General features: G+C 46.8%; 1 protein-coding gene across 1 annotated transcript in view; it reads right to left on the bottom strand.

Moving 5' to 3' along the window:
- The window catches only part of TAPT1 (transmembrane anterior posterior transformation 1), a 443,118-nt gene that overhangs the window by 352,571 nt on the left and 73,577 nt on the right, over window positions 1-16,970 (bottom strand). The window contains exon 2 of the mRNA XM_085642381.1: window positions 3,615-3,745. Coding sequence (XP_085498507.1) covers window positions 3,615-3,745 — 131 coding nt within the window. The remainder of the gene's footprint in view (window positions 1-3,614; window positions 3,746-16,970) is intronic.

The following is a 16,970-nucleotide window of genomic DNA, read 5'->3' as shown; positions in this document are numbered from 1 at the left end:
TTTTTTATGAACCATTTAGTTACCCTTGTGCCGAATCCAACCAGTATACCCTTGATTGACTAGTGGATGGGTGAGCAATAATGTTTGTGTTTTTTTGCTTTTTACCATCAATGCATACTCTCTCTGTAGTAAACATCTTCTCCTCTAACATCGTTTTGGAACCTGGTCACTAAGGGAGGGTATGTGGTGTGTTTGGGTGGCTCCCAAAAGTTTTTTTTAGCTAAATTTGCGGTTTGTAGTGGATTCTGGGTAAGAAATTGTTAGGGAATCCATGCAAGTGTCTAGTTTTCAGAAATGTCTGGGTTTGGTTGGTTTCCCTAGATGGCCGCTCAGCCCAGGACCAAAAAAGCAGGTTAACCCCTTGCAAAACCAGGTCGTTTTTGTGATAGCTGATTTTCATGTCTCTACAATACATTTCGAGCAGTTTCAGGTCGTGGGCACTAGGCCTACCCTCACAAGTGTAGGAATACTGGGTGGAAGGAAGTTTGTGGTTACCCTCAGTTTGCAGTGCTTTCCATCACCGAAATGTGAGGAAAATGTATGTAGAAGATTTGCAAGGGATTCTGGGTAACAGAACCTGGTGCGAGCCACACAAGTCACCCCATCCTGGATTCCACTGGGTGTCTAGTTTTCAAAAATGTACAGGTTTGCTAGGTTTCCTTGGGTACCGGCTGAGTTACAGCCCAAAATCCTTAGTTAGGCACATTGCAAAAAAAAATGGTCAGTTTTCATAAGAAAAATGTGTTGTATCCACATTGCATTTTGGGCCATTCCAGTGGCACAGGGAGCATGAAACTCATTTCTGGGCACACGCAGTGAGAAACAGGTCTACATCCTCAGAGGTCAATTTGCCTTGCAACGGATGATCCAGTATAAAATATCTACAACTGCTGTGAGAGACTTCTGTTGTTGGGGGTCAGCTGTGGCCCAGGGCCTGCCAAAGATCTACCAAATGATACGTTGGGACTATTACACTATTTGTTTTGAATCAGGGGGATACGAAAACTAGATTCGCTGTTCACTTAGGGCCACTGCTTTTAACAACTACTCTTGAAGTGGATGCCTTTGTAGCCATGCAAGGACAATCCGCGCTCTGCAAGACCGCACTATCAGGTACATTACCCTTTTCACTGTAAGAAATTACAACACTGGGTGGACATTCTCATGGCTGACTTGAACCCAAAGTGAACTGACAAGGTTTACCACTCACCAGAAACCTCTCTCTGGTACACTGATGGAAAGTATTAATCTGCATGTGGTAGTGTGTGTCCTTGAGATGAAGGGCAGCCACGAAGTCTCCTACCTGTAATAAAGAAATGACGTCTTGTAGCGATGCCAACTCAAAACATACCACCCTAATGTTGAGAGCAGAATGGGTCAGAACATCCACACTAGTGAATTTTGAAGGATAGAGGAGGAGCTGCAGGCCCCCAGCTGCGCCACACTCTGGACAATTTTTCCAGAGTGAGAGAGGAAAAAAGTTCCTTGTAGTTCAGTTATAGCAAGATATCTGAAGTATGGGGACTAAGATATTATGCCTTCCTTAGAAAAGATAGCCAGCGAGGTATTGAATTAGAGTGAATGCTTGTCAAAAATAACACTGAACCAGCCTCGAAGTAAAATGGTAAACTCCTGCACTGCTCAACAATGATGGGAGTCGCTCACAGCCAGAAGCACTTCTAGCGGCCTCAGACCACAGCCGAAACCTAGACATCATCGAGAGCTTGAGGGTTACCCAATAAGACAGACAGACAACAATGTAGTGGCAATATACATGATTGGGGGACACTACCTACAACCCCCATGCCCAGATCCCAGCTGGCATCACATAAACGACACAAACTGACAAGGGGAAAGAAACAACAATTGCATTCGAGGAGAACTACCTGCATTGAGGGGGTGCGTACAAGGTGATAAATAAATAGGCCGTAATGCTAGGGAATGGAATAGGCCAATTCAGCTCAATATACAGGAAGAATGCAAATACAACAAACGTGCACTATTCACACACTCTGAGGACTTCACCAATATGAAAGCAAAGGTGCTTCTCAGAGACACTGGCAGGTACAAGAAAGACCTTAAAAGATCCCGGAACAGATACAATGATGGACACAGCTCTAGAAAAGATCTTGAAGGAAAAAATTACATATCAAATGAGCTCAGGTTTGCGAGAGCTTATCTTACTTCCTCTCACCAGCTCTTGGACACAACAGAAATAAGAAAAGAAAAAGTAGATATAAGGTTTGATGCTTCCCAATTCTTGAAAAATGAACTCTGGATGCTAAGTGCAAAAACTGTTGGGATGGAAAGACAGTCTTCGATTTAATGGCAGATTGGAAAAGAAGGAAGGAGAGAAAATGTCAGACTTTTTAACAGATTTTCTGCCAAAACTACGTTGTACCGCTTTCTCCCTATGCATATGATTAGTGCATGGAACCTGAAAAAATAGGCAGACCAATAATTGTCTGCTTTTATATATAGACGATCATAGCAGCAAAACAAAGACAGGTGCTCTTTTGATGTGCACAAAATTCACATCTTTGATCATTGCTCATGTGAGACAAACCTGAAAAGAGAAAATGCCCTTGTACTCTGAACCCAGCTCCACAAACAGAACATGATATAAGGCCGGCTGAAACTGGCAACCATATTAACAATGGACTGTAAAAACAAGGAGTACAATGATCCAGACTCACTGGAACTTGAACAATCCAACACGGACACATCTTGTATCGATTATGAAGTTAGGGGGAAAACTTGCTGGAACCATGTCCCAGGAGCACACAGAACATAACTGAGGTTATAACAGACATTTGCAGAGGTGCTCAGGTGAAAGAGTTAAACTAAAAAGTGTTCTGGATAATCCGGCAAGGAAAAGGGATATCTCTTGTTCCACACTAAAGGACAACCTCAACCCATCAACCCATAAACAATTGTAAATACTAAATTATTTCCTTCTTTCTGTTTAGGGTCTAAATCAGGTACGGGTAAGCTAGAATGATATCAATCTCAGTACCATTTGCCTCGTCTTTTTACTGGGGAGTTCCCTCCTCTTTTTCTCTTTGACATCTGTCCTCAAACACTGGAAATCCTACATATCCCCGTTTCCCTCCAATAGCCTGCTCCAAGTACAGAGAATGGATATAACCAACTCACAGGTGTCTATTTAGTAACTTAATTGTGATCACCTGAGCTGAAGTGACCTCTACCCAGATTTTTCATGCAAAGAGTCATGTTCGGCCATTCACCAGTCTTACTGAACTGGATGCGGGGCACCCACCACATGCCTCAAAAAGATGAAAAATAAACCCTTTCAAACTCGAGAATAAACTCTTTCAAACTCCCCAACAAACGGCAAAACTTGAGTTAGTATCTCTATGCTTTCGAAAGAAAGAGATTATATATCCTCTTCTAAAGTTTTGCTGGCAGCGAAAAAAAGCAAGGATGAGGGTCCAGATGAGAGAATCAGTCCTTAGAATAACTTAGGAGTACACTGGAAAACAATCTCCTAAAGCGAAACACATAGCATAACTCACAAACATTACACCCAATAAATATGGGACTTACTATTGAAGTCAACACTCTAATGATGTGCTCACACAGGTCGATCATACCTTTTCCAATTCTCCTGGTATTCGCATACAAGTGTATACTCTTTCCCGCCGTTCTTTGTACTTTGCCTCATTGTGTTCAAGGAAATAGCCTCTTGTTAGTTCAGCACCGATGAACTTCAGCAGTGACAGATCTGTTTAGAGAACAAGGGAAGAGCTTAACAATGTCAATATATACGAATAGTCCATGACCAATATTAAAGTCACAAATGTGAAACTAAATCAATAGAATGTTCCAGAAACCTTTGACCCAGGAGGCAACAGTCACGTCCCATAACAATACTGTCCATAAGAGTTTAGTTTAGTGAAATGCATTTTATTGGCCGTGGAAACTACAGGGACATCTACAGTCCGCTCATTACTGTATCCTTCTGCGGACTTAACAGTGATCTGAGATGTTTCAGTCAGTAGCAAAATTGCTTGGCAACACTGGCTGTTACTACAAGTGACTGCTGAGTCAGCATCTAGGGTGTGGAACCTCTGGCTGCCAACAGATGTCCAACTGCTGTAGTACTAGGCACCTGAGTACCAAGGAGAAAGCGATTGAGTGGAAATATTTACACATAAAAATATATTACCCAGTGATGGTCACCACTGGGTAGTTATAGTTGGGACAGCTGGTTCCATAGGAAAAGCTTTTTTGTGTTGCTAACAACTTTGGCCCCATTTGACTAATCGCCACTAAACTTTCCAAAAAAGGTGGTATTTATTGACTAGTTTGTGCATGGAAAGTTTCAGGGAGATACGTTAAGTGGGGGCAGATAAAACAAGCATTTACAATGCAATAGGTCTTTCAACTGCAAGTTTTGGAGCTATTGTCATTGTAAATGGCACTATCTTTAAAAAAATTAAAAGGCATTGTCATTTACAATACTAAAAGCAACACCTATTGCATTGTATAGCACGGTGTCCGTGAAGATGGCATCGCACTTATTAAAGTAAAAAAAAAAAGAAAGAAAGAACGAAAGGAAGAAAGAATGTGGTGTTCCTTAAATGAGCACCGCGCTCATGACAAATTAATTAAAAAAGCATTTTTCAAGTGCTTCAATGCCTTATGAAGTTAAGCACAATTGAGGGGAGGGAAAGTGAGGGAAAGAATAAATAAACAAGAAACGGCAAAAGAAACAAGAGATGGACACTAGCAAAGGAAAGAGAAGTGGTGTGGGGGGCATACACTACACTCAGAAAAAAACTCAGGAAAGAATACAAAATGGCAGCTAAGCACATTTAAATAATTCAAGTAATGTAACATAACAGCAGCTTTACATATTTTATTAAAAACGCCCCAGCCATTAGGAACCGGGCCTGCGAAACAACCTCCACATGAATTGAGAAAGCTTGGGCTAAAGGAAAGTAAACTACGGTTGCAGGCCATATGGACCCCCAACGTAGTGCTAGTCAAAGGTTATAATGGAAATTCCTGCTTAGGCTCGTTTTTAGAAAAAAAGGGACAGTTTACACAAATTCACTGAAAATGTTCCCCTAACCACGGATTGAGTAATAATATACAGCAATTATGGTAATTCTCCTGGCCCAGATGCCACTGCTGCACCATTGACCTTGCGTGTACCATGGCGGAAAAGCTACCTAGCAGACCCCCGTGTCTCAGGGGAGAATTTGTAGAGGAACTCTTGATTCGATACATGGGTTTAAGCTTGCTGCGTGTACAGTTTGCTTTATTATTGGTGAAATAAACAATATTAACTTCCCCAGGAGATTATAAAACAAAGCCGCAAACTGAGCTTTTAGACCAGCCCAGCGGGTGCTGCCTTATTGCCCTAGAAGCTAGTCTGACCTTGCATACAATTCTTACACCATGATACCTGGTTACATTACAGCATGCCCCACCTCCCATATCATTTAGCAAGATCGGCAACAATGCTCATCGGCGACAGAATCCACTCTCATGGGTAAGCCTTTCCGGTGGAGATTCTTTTACCTTACTTAATTTTCTATCTAATTTTTGGGGGAGGGGGAAGGGCAAAGCACCACTCCCACTTTAGGTAGGATACATCTGTTAAATGTATCGTGAAAGATACAAGAATACCAATAAGCGTTACACTTTTTATAGAACCTATGTTTGCACAAAGTCACCACCACAAGTTTCCAACGTAATACTCTGCCATCCGAAAATCAACAAAGGAGCTTACCTTTGCTGTAGCTACCAGTATTACTGACACAGTATCCGCCTTAGTTCGCACCATGTTGTCAGGAACACTGAGCCGACACTCAACTAGGGCTTTAAGCGGGATGAAAAAACTGTGTGCGGGGCGGGGCAGTCTTTCAAAGGCGCGTGGCTGCTTGAAAGCTGACCGCGCCGTAAATTAAAAAATATTTGCAATCCTATATATCTCGCATTTTAATGCAAGACATATACAAACGGTTGCATTGTCCCGGCTGCTCCTTGAAAGTGAAAGTGGGCATGCCCGATCAATGGCAGCAAATTGCAATCATGAGCCAGCGTTTAACACAAAAAGAGCCCTCCTACATCACGCCAAACAAAGATGGCATCTGCCAGTCCAGATGGGCTGTCCCAAAAGGTGACAGGGCGGTAACCAAGCATTTGCGAGTTTCGCACGGTGGCGGTTGATCATGGAACGGAGCCTGGGGTGGACGGATGCTGCGCGCGACCACGCAGTAATGTCACGAGCGCAGCTCCGATTCGGGCAGCAGCGGAGCTTTCAATGGTGCAGCGTGTGCAGTAGTGTCGGGCCTGAGTGGCTCAAAGCACCCTAATTATAGCAGCCATACATCTACAGAATGCCTCTAGTTCGGTTACCACACAGACATACCATGCCTGATAAATCCATGATAATAACTATGTACCATGCGTAAAACATGCATCCATGAATTCAATATCATGGGTGCATGCCCTATACACCGCACAGTTCACATACGCGCCCGAGTCCAATGTCTCTCACAACTACACATATTACCAACAAAATACATATGTGGCATGTACATTAGAACATAACATTCACTGGCTGTAATCACTTTCGGTGTCCTCTGGACGCACCATAGCCATATACTGTGACCGTCCATGGCGTCTGGTGATAGGGTATCGAGCTACGAGGGGGCTCGAGTGGCTAATTAAGGTCACCATAACACAAGGCTATAGAAAACAAAACACAACTTACAAACGTCTACAATAGTTTGTTTCTGTCTACAAATGACGGGAATGTAAGGAAAACACGGTATAATAAGGTATACCCCTTTCCCATGCATCTGTTTTGCCCTCCACCTCGGGAAGCCCATGAACAATGAAGAGCGCAACTCTGGGAAGTTTAATTTGGGATGGGGGGGGGGGGGGGGAGGGAAGGGAGGAGCGGGTAGGATTTCCAATCAGGAGCCAGTAAACAAGCTACCAGCACACCCTCCTACGTCATGGGAAACGAAGATGGTGTGGGCCAGTCCAGATGGGCCGTCCCAAAAGGCGTCAAGGCGGTAACAAAAAAGCCCGATTGTAAATCACGATCCAGCCTTTAGCCTAAACGAGGACGCCAGCCAATTGAAAACAGGGGTGTGGCTTAAAGTCCCCTTCTGAAATATCGATTATTATAGCTCTCGCAGAGTTAGCAGTGCATGCGTGATGCAACGCTAGGCGAGACCTAAAAAGGATGGTGTTAGTAATACCAAACTAAGCAGTTATCGGACTGTGGAAATACAGAATCAGATGCAAGAAATTAAACTGGATGCCAGAGCACCGCCATGTAACAATGACCTAGCTGAAGAAATACACATAACTTGAAAAGAAATCTCTTCTTTGTAACAGGAAAGGGACTCCATTATGCAAATGCAGTTGTAACTGAGGGGACCACCACTTGTAAGGAGGGATTTTGCAGTTACAACTCTAATCTGTAAATAAACTGAAGTCTTGCAGTGGCAAACAGGGAACACAAGGGGCACCTCCTCTCCTTGTGATTGCAAGGATATTTATCAATGGCTACGACTGCTCTGGAACCCCAAGTATTGAGAAGTTATTGCCCGACTCTATTCCTTAACCAATCGCAAATGGGGAGCTGTACGGGAGGGACAGTTTCTACTTTGCTAATGACAGATGCAGGTAGGAAAGATAGCAAACAGTGGTGGATTTGTAAATGCGGTCTCAAACATTAAATGAGGCAGAATGTATGGAAACACTTGTGAATGGTCCTTTTGTGCTATGTCATAGTAATACATTGTGAAATATACAAACACATTTAGGATGGAATGCTTGAATTAACCTCAGCCACTGGTAATCCCTCCGGAACACAAGCAAACTATGACCAGTCTCGCCCTAGTTAAGGCTCATCAGCCAGGTATAGCTTGGTTCCAGTGACAGTGTTCACGGGATTCACGTTAGGGCGTACCCATCCCACTTAGAGTGACACGCTAAAGTACGCAACTGCGCCACTGGAACCAAGCTATACCTGGTTGATGTTGGCATTCCAGTTTAGAGAGGACCTGGTATGACAGTTCGAGCTTGACTGTTCCCACTTGAGCAGGTTTAAGACTGATATGCAAACGGCTGGGCTCAAACTGAAGTGCCATGATATGCAAAATAACAATGGATTGGGATGCTGCCTGAGTGATTACCAGCGGCTGGGATTAATTCAAGCATTCCATCCATCACTTTTTAGTATACTGCAAAACCACATTGAACATCAATGAAGACAGCATTGTATTTGTGGTCCAAACACTTGATGGAGATCTAAACGAAAAGGATGCACTCAAATCTTATTCTTTGGGATCTGCTTAACCCTTCCACCACAGGATTATTCTAAAACCATAAACTAAGGGAACAATCACTCAATGGGCAACTCTCAAAGGGTCGCATGGAAAATTATTCACTAAAATGAGCATCATCATATCCCCATCCCCTCAGCAGCCCTTTTTCCTAAAAAATATTTGGAATTATCCTTTACCATTTTTTATATGATTTTATGTTTCATAGGGAGGTCGCTGAATGCTATTTAATAAGCTCACTATCTCACGTCTCACCAAAAACCAGCAAGCAGCTTTGTAATGAATTCAAAGAAAAACCATTATTTCTCAAAATGCATTCTTTAAAAAGTGCAGGTGTTCATGTGCAAAGGAAAAAGGGAGTTCTGACGTTTTACCTGCTGCCTCTGTGGGGTTTCTCAAGGCAAATGCACTAGCATTCTATGGACCTATTTAACACAGGAGTGGTCTGATCACTCTGAAGGTTCCATTAGTCAGTCAGTCAGTCAAATTACTTTATTTTGGTCATAGACCATTAAAGAAGCAGAGTATAAAACATTTCCACATGATTTAAAAAACAGCAGTACAACAGTCACAAATAACACAATTTAAAAGTATTTTTGCAGGTTCCTAAGCCTTATATAACAGATTATGCTACATTTAAACTAAGTACAAAACAATATAAAATAGTACGTCCATAAGAGTTATAAACCAAAACCCTGAAATAAACGTTTTTTAATAAGCAATTGGAGATGCACTTGTGTGCCAGCGAGAGGTACTGAGACCTGAGAGGACTGTGGCAGCTTTCTCAGCAATCCCAGATGAATTTCTTTTTTTATCTCGACTGATGCAGGATAATATCCAGAAACACGTGTCTAGAGATTTACAGCACTATTCTGCACCAACTTTGGTGAAACACTACAGCTAAAATTCAAGTAAGCAATCACTGTGAACTGCATTTACCACAATGCTAAGGGGCGAACTGTGCTGAGAGGTGAGGCAGTGTGCTCCCAACCCTGCTTAAATAAGCAATTGTTTAAGACAAACATTTGCAGTGCAATAGGTCTCGCATTGACGCGAGTTTGAGCTATTGACATTGTAAATAACAATGCCTTTTATTTAGGTTTTTAAAAAGAAAAACAAAAATAAAAGGCATTATTATTTGCAAATGTCAATAGTTCAAACTCGCGTCAATGCGAGACCTATGGCATTGCAATTGCTTGTTAACTTCTAGTCTTCAAGCCGGAAGTCAGGCGCCCTTGCCCGGGACAGAGCCTGCTCCGGCAAAAACAGAAACAGGCGTGCCGTGCTAACGCGGGGCTCCCATGCTGAAGGGAGAGCCCCGCGGTGGCGGCCGGAGTGGAGAGAAGCCCCGGGTCCCAGGAGGGGGCCCGGGTGAAGAGTGCGGCGGCCGAGGCTGCCCACAGCAGCGTGGGGGTCCCAGGAGTGCAGGGAAGCCCCGCAAGAGAAGTGCTGCAGCCGCAAGGAGGAGCCCCCCAGAAGAGTAGCCCGGTGAGTGAAGAAGGGTTGGGGGGGCTCCGTGTGGGCTATTGTTGGTGCAAAGTGTCCTTTTGGCATTCTGAGCGGCCCCGTCTTGCAGTGGGCCGCTCCAACGGGGCTGGCATGTGGTCGGAAAGGGGACAGGAGATGTGCACATCGCGTGTGTGCACGTGCGTGTTCACGTGCGCGTACACTGGCTCAAATCTGCCAAAAGCCTTGCGCGTGCCCATCTCCTGTCCCACTTCCGAGGCAAGTCAGCAACAATAGATCTCGTTGGCGACAGCGCTTTCGCGCTGAGTTCGCCAGGCGAGACCTAAAAAGGGGGTCCCAAAATGCAAAATCACCATACATTTTCCATAGACTTCTTTAAGAAGAGATACGGCAAAACCTGCTGAACGGAATTACAACAGTTTTGACAGGAAGCCAGATCTTGGTCCACAGATTGTGCTTTTTGTGATTTGGTGTAAATCTGTTTAGTAATTTATTTTAAATTAAGGGTTAAAACTGTTTGTATATCTGGACGGTTGGGTCCGCGAGAGGCTCGAGAAACTCTGGCAAGAGCGTTAATTTAAAAATGAAGCGTTCTGATTGGACCAGGGAGGTTTTTCTCCCTTGGGTCAATTTGCTCCTGCAGGAGTCAGAATGCCACTGGAGCGAGTGTTCGGATTGGCTGCCAGTAATATCGGAAAAATGTTGCTGGTCGGCTATTACAGGATTCCGGGACTTTGTCTCCTGTCCTAAAGTAAAAAAAATAAATAAAAAGAATGAAATATAATGGGGTAGAGATTTCCTGCACCCCTGGCCATCTTCACAAGGCTGCTTTTGGCCCTGGAGACCCAGTTTAATAAATTAGGGACGGGGGCCGCAGGGCGGCCCTCCCTGAGGCATTAGAGGCCCTGGTGAGCCCACCTCAGGGGCCAACATATGCCAAAAAAGGCCCTGGGGACTCCAAACCACAGGGCTCCAACTTCACAAAAAGGGATGGGGGCCATGTAAGAAACTGGTTCTATATATACTGCACCAAAGTGAGGTACAGTGTGTATAGAGTCCAAGGGTCGCCAGAGGTTTGGCAGAGGTTAGAGTTAGATAGAACCTTACTGTTCGATCTGGTGGTCTCTGGTTGGCAGGGTAGGTACCACTGTCCAAGTAGGGACCCTTGCTTCTAGTCAGGGAAAGGGGGATACACTGTTAAGGTAACCCCTGCTCACCCTCTAGGTAGCTTGGCCTGAGCAGTCTAGGCTATCAAAGGCAACGTGTAAAGTATTTGTACCAACACTCACAGTAACACAGTGAAAACACCACAGATTTACTCCACACCAGTTTTAGAAAAATAAGGTATCTTTACTAAAAACTTCACAAGACCAAATACTACAGAAAAACCAACATACAATTAAAAAGGTTACTTTAAAGATAGTTCAAGAGTTTGCAGAAAGTACTCCAGGATGTAAAAGTCAGTGTCCTGCACAATGCGACTCTCAATGCACAAAATGCGACACTCTTGTGCCCAACAGTACCTGTAGTTGCGATAAGGTTCCCAAAAGCTATAACAAGGAAGATGGCAAAGGCGATGCGATACTCCTGAGATCCTGGGGAGGCTTTGCAGCAGCCCTGCTTCACGCAGCAGAGGTGGATGCGCCGGCTCCGATCTGTAGGGGGAGGACGCGATGACTTTGGCTTTCATTGCGAAGGTTTCTTAGGGGGAAGCTTCACGCACAGGTACGATGCGACGATCTTCGATGCGGCGCGATGCGCAGCGCTGACTTTTGGCGCTGCAACCCTCGATGCGTCGCGGTGCACGACGCGGCGTTGACTTCTGGCACCGCAACCCTCGATGCGTCACGGGACGGGACTCTGCGTCGACACACGCAGCGACTGGATACTTTCACGCACTGGCAGTGGTGCAGCCCGCAAACTGGTTCTGCGACGACCCTCGCAGCGTCGGGAATTTTCACGCACCAGGACGATGCTCGACGCACTCGGCGATGCGGGGACTCCGGGTGCTGCGTTGACGCCGCAATGAAATTCTCCTCGCACTCTCGTTCTTGCGACTCGCAATCGGATGATGCATTGGGTACCAGTTACTCTTTCTCACGCTTCTGCTTCCCAGCTCCCAAACACAGCAAAACGACCTCCTGAGGCCCCAAGACTAGGCAAGCACTACAAGGCAGGTCAGTACTCCTTCAGCAGAGTTCCAGGGGAGCTGGTGGTGAAGTCCTTTTGTTCCTGGGACTTCTTAACAGGGAGCCAGCTCTTCTCAGGCCCTTCGAGATCAGAATCAAAAGAAGGGGACACAGCAAAGTCCTTCCCCTCTCCTTGGCAGCAAAGCAAAACAGCAAGCAGGCAGTCTTCTCCTCTTCAGTTCTTTTCAGCTTTCTCCTTGGCAGAGGTTCCTTCCTAGTTCCAAAGTGATCTAAAATTTTAGGTGTCTGGGGTCCTCTTCTTATACCCCTCCAAGTCTTTGTCTCTCTTTGTTTCAGAGGGGGGATTCCCCTGCTCAAACCGGTTCCTGGGTGTGCTCTGCCCTGGAGCACCTGGTTCCTTTCAGAGTGAGGGGCAGGGTCGTTAGACGCTCAGCAGGAGGTGGAGCCTTCTTTGTGCTGGCAGAGTCCTCAGCCTGGCCAGCAGGGGGTGGAGCCAGCATTGTGCTGGCAGAGGCAGCCCTACTCGAACCCAGGGGCTACTCCTCCCACCCATCTAAAGCAGATCTCCCTATTCACCCTGCTGCTGACTCATCCAGACTCCTGGAGCCACCTTGCCCATCACATGACACCAGTCAGCCAATCTGCACACAGGAACGTTAAACAGGAGAATAGCTACTTTCTAAAAAGTGCCATTCTCACACAGTGAATTTAAAAACCATCTTGCTAAAAAGATGTATAATTAAATTCTGAACACAAAGATACCAAACTTGGATTTTCTATCTTGCCTTTAGGGTAAGATAGGCATGTAAACAGCCTCCCCCATTCTGTCCTATGGGCAAGATAGCCTCTCAGCAGTGAAAACGAAAATGGCTGTAATTCCCTACCAGGGCATGTTACACACCTCAGTACATGCCCTACCTTTCAGATACACTGCACCCAGCCCAGGGGGGTACCTAGGGCCACCATAGGGATACCTGACATGTACAGAAAGGGAAGGATAAGGCCTGGTCAGTGGTTGCACTGGCCAGGTCGACATGGCAGTCCTGGACTGCACATAGGCACTGCAAGCAGGCCTAAGACATCATTTAGGGCTACTCCTGTGGGTGGCACAATCAGTGCTGCAGCCCCCTAGTAGCATTTGAATCACCAGCCATGGCACACTCAGTGCACTTTACTAGGGGCTGACAGGTGAAACAAATATACCAATCATGGATAACCAATCAATATAACAATTTACCATGAGAGCACTTGCAATTTGACACTGATCACTAGTGGCAAAGTGCCCAAAGCATCTAAACCAACAAAAACGAAATCCAGCATAGAATCAAAAATACAGGAGGTAGAGGCAAAAAAGTCAGGGGTAACCACGCCAAAGATGCCAGGTCTAACACTTACTCTCTAAAGTGGTAGCTTGGTCGAGCAGTAAGGCAGTATCAGTGGACAGTGTAAAATATTTGATGTACACCCTCAGTCAGCAAATGGTCTCACACACAAGAACTGAACTGTAGGCCAATTGTTTGGTACAGGTAAGCATATAAAAACTTTGCAGTAGTAATTGTCTTGTTTGAACACAGTTCAGAATTGCAGTATAACTGGTACTGGTTTTGATTACAGGTTTAAGAAAGCAGTTTGCAACACATTGCAGGTATAGTACATTCAATTGAATTGGCTTTTTAAGTAAAATGCAGTTAGTTACTTTTTCAGATTACTTTTCTAACCACAGGACTGGATTCTAGATTCAGCCCTGGGACATTTCCTGAAAACAGTTGATTAAATGCGTTTCGGTTAAAGGTATGATTTTTAAGGAATATTATTGTATTTCAAAAGTTGACACTTAGAAACTTTTTCACATAGAATCACCAATGTTATCCTATGGGGGGAAATTCACTTAGCGGGTAAGTTAGATTATCGTTACTTTTTCTTACTCGTGCTGGATCCTGGATTAAGCACTGGGACATTTCCTGAAAACAGTTGAGAAAATGCGTTTTGGTTAATCGGCTGATTTTTTAGGAATATTTGTAGTTTTCAAAAGTCGACACTTAGAAACTTTGAGAGAAAAAGTGTCAATGTTATCCTATGAGGAAAAATTAGTTATCAGTTTCAAGGTAAGTAATCGGTCTTTAGAGTTAGGGTTCTGGGGTTAGACTCAGGGGTCTCCTAGAGTCAGTGATGCACTGTTGTTGCACCTTCAGCGGCACTCGGGCGGCCGGGAGCAGAGTGTTGAGGCCCAATGTTATCCTGAGGGGGATAGGGGGACTCCGGTTGGTGGCGGCTGGCACGCAGGCCACAGGGTTGTGGGAGCAAAGCTCCTAGGGTTAAGCTCAGGGCACGTTGGGGACCAAGTTAGCACCAAAGGGGCACCCTCAGCGGCGCTAGGGCAACCGGGTGCAGGGTGCAGATTTGAGGTCTGGTGCCCTGTTGAATTCAATGGAGATTCTCCGGGACAAAGAAACACTGCAGGCTCGGGGACGAAGATCTTCCAGGAGTGACCACCACTTCGAGGGATAAGTTGGGATGTAGAGGGATGGGTAGGCATCACTGGGTTGGGCACACAAGGCCGTGGGGCGACGGGTGCAGGGGTGCCTTTGGACGTCGGGTTTTCTTACCCGCTCTGGTCGCGGTGGGGGGAGGGGGGGGATCTCCTGGATTGAGGCTGCAGGTGTCGTCTGGAGGTTGGAGGCATGTCAGGGGTCGCCGGATCTCGGGTCAGGAAAGCCGGGGGGACCTCCTTGTGGTGTTTGTTCACTCAAACACAGGCGGGGCTCGGTGAGTGCAGAGTGTGCTGGATTCACGGGTCCTGGCTGGCACCAGAAGCTGCAGTTCAAACACGTCCGGTGTTCACGGGAGAAACCGCTTGGCAAGTGAATGCATGCAGGTCCTCCAGGGTTTTTGAGGTGGCTGGCCGCTGGACACACCGGGGTTTTGCAGGAGCAGGTTTGAGGGGAGACAGGCCTGTAGGGCTGGGGCCAAGTCAGTGGGCGTCGTCCTCTTGTTAGCTCTGCACGGCTTCTCGTCCTTTTCTTGTGGTTGCTGGATCTGAGGAAAGAAGGTACAGGGTGCCCCTAAATACTAAATTTAGGGGCGTTACGGTAGGTAAAGGGCAGGGACCAATGGGTCCCTTCCATGCGGTGGGTACACCCCCTATTCTGAAACTCTCCAGTGGGAGGGGGGCAGGAGCCTGTCCCTGGTTGGCTGGGTCCCCCCATCCTCAAGATGGCAGGGACTCAAGGTTGTGCTTCACCTCGCCTCCCCCACCTTAGGGGTGGAGATGGCAGAGGTGGGCACACCGCTCTTCCTCACTTTGATTTTTCCGCCGGGTCTCCCGCCCAAAGTAGGGGGTAGAACCAGTGGGGACCAGTTGCTGAGTACAGCAAGTGGCCTGGAGAAGCCCACAAAGGTGGCATGCCTTTGAAGCTTCTCCTTCGTGAACCCTGCCAATCCTGGGGGAAGAGGCTTGGCACCTCGTCCCAGGATGTGCATGGTTTCAGGCCCCCGAGAGCAGCAAGCTCTCGACCCAGGGGTCCAGAAACATGTCTGGTGGTGGCAGCCTGCACAGCCACTCGGTCAGGTCACCGGGAGTTGGTCGAGTTTCAGGGGGCCTCTCTAAGATGCCCTCTGTCGTGCATTTTACATTAAATCCCACACTGGCATCAGTGTGGGTTTAATGTGCTGAGAGGTTTGATACCAAACTTCCCAGTCTTCAGTGCAGCCATCATGCTGCTGTGGAGTTCGTAACGACAACCTCTCAGCACCATACTCCTAATGGCAGCACTGCACTTACAGGGCCAAGGAATGGACCTGGGCACTGTAGGGGCACAGGGCTCCTGCACCTGTACCCTCACCACTGGCATAGGGCACCCAGCTAGAGGGGTGACTGATGTATGCCAGGGCAGTGGTTTGTGGGCATGGCACACAGGGATGTGTGCCATGTCGTCTCTGTTTTGTTCTGCACCCAGACAATCAGCCTGCAAAGGCAGTGTGTGTGTGTCAGGGTACAGGGCCTCTAAGGGTGGCACAATAAGTGCTGCAGCCCTTAGGGGCCTTCTCTGGTCACAGTGTCCTGGGGACCTATAGTACCATTTACCAGGGGCTGACATGTGGCCAGAGATGCCAATTGAGTTTAGGCTTCAATGCAGTTTTAGGGAAGGAACACAGGCCCTGGGTACCTGATTGGCAGGAGCCCAGGGCACACTCAGTCAAAGTACATCAGCAATTCAGCAAAAAGTGGGGGCATACCATGCAAGAAAGAGGGCACTTTCTCACAGGCAATTAATGGCCCCGGGGACCCAGTCCCTCTGAGTTGGCTCACGTGTTGTGTCCCAGGAAGCCCACCATCGGGACACAGCAGTTTCCCTGCCTAAACCAGCCTGTCTGCTGAAACTGGTGTTTGCGCCTGCCTGGCGGGAGCATTTTCAAAACTTCTGCCACGACGGAGCAAGCACAAAGTCTGCTCCCAGCAGACAGGAGCTTTGAAAATGTTCCCGCCGGCTAATAGCAGACTTTTGAGCAGTGATGCAGGCAGGAAAATAGATTAAAAAAAGACTGCTCCCGCACTGAGGGAGCAGCATAAAAAGCTGCTCCCTGTGAGCGGGAGCAATGCAAGCACGCGCTGCATGCAGGAGGCCCTAGGGCTCTGCCCACAGCCTCTGAATGTATGGTGGGTGCCCTGGGTGGGCACAGGGCACCAGACCATATTAAAGGCAAGCCCCCAGGGGATAGGGTCCCGGGGCCTACCTAATAAGGCTCAGAAGGAGGGCCACGCAGCATATATAAGGCTCCTGGGGATGGGCTTAGGTAGGGAGCCTTGCAGCCCCTCTCCCCTATATAAAAAACTGCCCAGGTGGATGAGTTCCCAGGGCCCAATAAGGCTTGGGGTCATGCTGATCCCCTCCCTTTTATTAAAATAAAAAAGCCCTGGGGGATGGGTTCCTCAGGGCCTAAGGAGGCACGTGGTCCTCCCCCTTTAAAATAGGTAAGGTCCTGGTGGATGGGGTCCCCAGGGCCAAACTAGGTTTGG

This window comes from Triturus cristatus, chromosome 2_2, assembly GCF_964204655.1.
Source record: "Triturus cristatus chromosome 2_2, aTriCri1.1, whole genome shotgun sequence".
Classification (NCBI taxonomy): Eukaryota; Metazoa; Chordata; class Amphibia; order Caudata; family Salamandridae; genus Triturus; species Triturus cristatus.
The sequence above is the reverse complement of the archived record's forward strand: the minus strand, read 5'-3'. Positions and strand labels throughout refer to the sequence as shown.